Genomic DNA, 3,858 nt, shown 5'->3' with positions numbered 1-3,858 from the left:
TGAACGAAGCTCCCATAATTAAAACAAGCGCCAGAAGCTCTTTTACAAGTAAAAGTGATTCCTTCCACATTGTGCACATGTGGGTATACAAGTCTTGCCTTGGCCAGTTCTTGAAGTGTTGGCAGTAAAGGAACTTGATCTATTATGCTTATGTTGGGCTAACTTGCGAAAAGTATTAGCTTGGGAACTGTCAAACCTCCCCCTTTTTAATGGACCTCTCAAAATTGCATAAGCTTCCCTAAACTTACGTTCATTTCAACCAGCTTGTTCCTTGTCGATCATTTCCCAAGTAAGAGCAGCTGAAACTAATTTACAAAATTTTTCATGTTATAAGACTGCTACAGATTTTCTGATAGTTTCATTTAATCCATCTTTGAATCGCCTGCACTTATATTTTTTGTTATTAATAATACGCCTATTATAGCAGGATAGACTGAGAAACTTCTGTTGATATTCAGCAATAGAAATACTCCCTTGCTCTAAATTTAAGAACTCCTTTTTCTTTGCATCTTGATAAGCAGGTGAGACACACTTCTTATGAAATTCTTTCCCAAAATCATTCCAAGTAAGAACAGGAGGTTTTTCCCTGGCATTCGGTACAGTTACCCACCAATCATAGGCATCTATTTTTAACAGTGAGACAACATACTTAAATTTGGCAGCGTCAGAACACTCTCACTGCTCGAACACTCTTTCAATCCGTTCTAACCATTGCTCGGCATCTGTAGGGTCAACAATGCCTTCAAACTCAACTCCACCTATTTTTATCATTTTCTCAAAGTTCATTTCATCTGGGTCAGGCACTCTTCTATCCATATGACAAAAGAAATCATCCATTTGTTGAAAAAAAGGATCAATAGGAGGAGCACTATGACTCATTTATGGGTGTGGCCCAACTCTCGTACCCTGATTACTTCCCACTTCAGATCCCCTTGTACTAGGAGGATTAGAAATTAAAAAATGTTCTCCAACCCATTGTTGTAGGTGAAGTTGGGAATTAGAGGTATTTAAATCCTCACAAGCGGCTTTCATAAGTCTACTAGAAGTAGAAGATGCCACAACTTAATTCTTTCATAAGGGAATATCACATTGCATTAGGGACATGTACGTGATGCATATGTACTATATACATAAACAACAAAAGTCCTAGAATCATAAACCTAGACTCTGATACAAACACTTATAGCACCCCATTTGGAAGGATGCATCTTACGAAATAAAAGGTAGTTTCACTTTATTTTTTAAATCACAAATAGTCAACACCATTGCGGGTCCATAAAATACACAAAACTCGAATCAATAGTTATTACAAAACTATTATCCCTCTTTGTACAAAATGACAAGCCAACATATAAATGCAGTACAAGCATGACTTAAATTAAAAGCACACTCAAAAATAGCAAAACTAGTCACCTTGTTCAAGTTACAAGCATAAAGTTTTATTTTCACAAGCCACAAGTATCATGTACAAGTCCCCTAAAATTTTTACAAATACTAGATGCATATGCAGATGTGATCTTCACAAGGGCTCCAGAAATTCTACTCCAAATGGCCATTTTCATACCTCATCCCGCACATTACCTACAATAGAAAACAACTACCGCTAAGCATAAAACTTAGTGGTGTAAAAACTTTGGGCTTAGATCTATTAAATTCTTCAACTCCCTGGTTCATCGTATGTGTCTCAATAAGGTAAAGGAAAGCCCAAGTGAACCAGCATATCAAAGTATCAAATACAAACCTTGAAGAGTTTCAAAATCAATATCAATATTCGAAGGCTCAAGTATCAAGAAACTTATAATTCAATTCAAAAGAGTTGTCAAATAATCCATTTTGCCCAATAGGCACATCATGCCTTCACACTAAGCACAATCAATATCAAGACGGATCGAAGCCTCAAAATAAAGAAGGACCGAAGCCCTTACGAAGAAGGGTTATCACCCAATATCAAGAGAATCTTTTTAATGCATTTACTCCGAGGAACTTGGAGTTTTTGATGCATACAAGTATTTTTATTGGAACGTTGATATATAACTAATGGAATACTTAGAATATCTCCATTAGCTGCTAAAAGAATCTTATCACTATTGCTATAAATGACCCTTCCCTCGCATTCGGCTATACCAAGAGCCCCCGAATCTAAAGTTGTTTGTCGTTCGAACCCAGTTCCTATAATGCATTTCTCCGAGCGAGAAAGAGAAGCTGCTTGACGTTGCATATTAGAACTCATTAAAGCTTGATTCGCATCATTATGTTCGATAAAAGGAATGAGGGAAGGTCCAGTAGAAAAAGAACCATGTTGAAAGTAGCTTTCCACTCATACTCGAGAATGGACGAAAACCCATTGTCAAGATGAAATATAAATCTAAAGTCAAGATGGGAAAGATCCAAATTGAGAGGCATACCAACTGGGCGGTTTAGCGAAAGTTTTGTAATATTTGAGATAATAATCATAACATAATACAAGACAAAGTGTATGGAAACAACCCATCAAAATACATCAAGTTTAAGAAAAATAAAACATTCCAAGTTCAAGTTTATACACAAACATTGGCGTTTTAGCATACAACAAGTTCTACCACAACTCAAGGAGTTCAATTCCTCTCCTCCATAGACCAACCAAAATCCACTTCGTCAAATAGTTCCCCTTAGCTTGTATAACACATATACACCTTAAATAGACAATAAAATATGTACTTAAGTTTAAAAGTCCCATCATATCGAAACTAAACATAAAATTAATAAAAATCAGCCCAAACTATTCAAACTAAAATTCTGGACAGCCTACTGTCCTGTAATGTTGTTCAGTCTCGAAGGGGTAAATGGGGGAAGTAGGCTTTCTGGCCTCAGTGAAAGTAATAAAAATATGTCTTAGGGTTGAATACAATTTTGAATCACCCCTACATCTATTCTGTACAAAAAGATATGCCTAAAATACTAACAACAGTCCATGTAAGATTTCCAAAATAAAATCTGGGCAGCACCTCCCCTTTACTTCATCACCCTTTTGCGAGCAGATAAAAGCAAAACTGGGTTTTAGAGCCTAAATGAAAGTTATATCCCTATGAAATATATTTCCAAAACATCATAAATCACTCAAAACGAAGCTTTACATAAGGAGTTATACTAATTTTACTAATAGCAGTCCCATCAAAAAATGGGTTTGTTAACAAGAAACCGAACCTCCTAGCTGCCCTAACTGTAAATTTTTTGTTGTTAAACATCTCCACTTAGTCTAGGAATACCTTGGACAATTAATTTACAGAGCAAAATTAGAGTCCTTACCTTGGCAGCAACAAGGGTCGTAGCTACTCTCTCTTGCTCTCTAAAATTTCCTCTCAAATTTCTAAGTGTAAGGTTGAAGAAAATGACCTCTTAGTCATCTTAACATGCATATATATGCTCCCTTAAAGTGTGACATGTGGAAGCCCCTAGGGTTGACACATGTCCATCCCCTAGGGTGCCACCTCATCCATGCGCCCAATCCAAAGCTGTCATATGGCAGCATGGGGTCCACCCCAAGTAGGTGTGTCACCTACTTGTTTCAAGTAGGTGCTACGCCTCATTTTCCCTGTTCCATGGGTTCGTAATCTCGTCTAAATTTAAGAACCTATGTAATTTTTACTACTTAAGCTCGATGTGTACTTAAGTAGCTTTGCTTTGTAAGACATCCCAATCAATAGCTTACGTAGAACTTCATAGATAACGTAGATCACCTGGCAATCCTTTAGAAAAAACCATAAAAAGAAAATTGGGGTGTTACAGAATGTCAGGGTAGAAGACCAATAATCTAATCTAAAGTGGTAATGAAAATAACAAAAGCATACATGAATGGGCGGAAGAAACTAAATATATACA

The 3,858-nt window shown here is 36.6% G+C and overlaps 1 protein-coding gene across 1 annotated transcript; it reads right to left on the bottom strand.

Annotated features, from left to right (window-relative positions):
* Positions 1-255: 255 nt before the first annotated feature.
* Positions 256-2,230, bottom strand: LOC129869764 (uncharacterized). The gene is made up of 3 exons (XM_055944385.1): positions 2,047-2,230; positions 414-623; positions 256-305 (listed from the first exon to the last, which is right to left on the bottom strand). The coding sequence occupies exons 1-3, from the start codon at positions 2,228-2,230 to the stop codon at positions 256-258; spliced, it is 444 nt and encodes a 147-aa protein (XP_055800360.1).
* Positions 2,231-3,858: the final 1,628 nt, after the last annotated feature.

Source organism: Solanum dulcamara, chromosome 10 (assembly GCF_947179165.1).
Source record: "Solanum dulcamara chromosome 10, daSolDulc1.2, whole genome shotgun sequence".
In the NCBI taxonomy this organism is placed as follows: domain Eukaryota; kingdom Viridiplantae; phylum Streptophyta; class Magnoliopsida; order Solanales; family Solanaceae; genus Solanum; species Solanum dulcamara.
Note: the sequence above shows the minus strand (reverse complement) of the source record. Positions and strands in the feature narration are given on the sequence as shown.

Excerpts from the sequence above, each read along its gene's own strand:
- LOC129869764 (XM_055944385.1), bottom strand. The coding sequence starts at position 2,230 with ATGAGTTCTAATATGCAACGTCAAGCAGCTTCTCTTTCTCGCTCGGAG. Across the intron at positions 624-2,046 it reads AGCTAATGGAGATATTCTAA|ATGCCTATGATTGGTGGGTA; the intron begins GTATTCCATTAG and ends TGTTAAAAATAG. Across the intron at positions 306-413 it reads TCTATCCTGCTATAATAGGC|TTTCAGCTGCTCTTACTTGG; the intron begins GTATTATTAATA and ends TTTGTAAATTAG.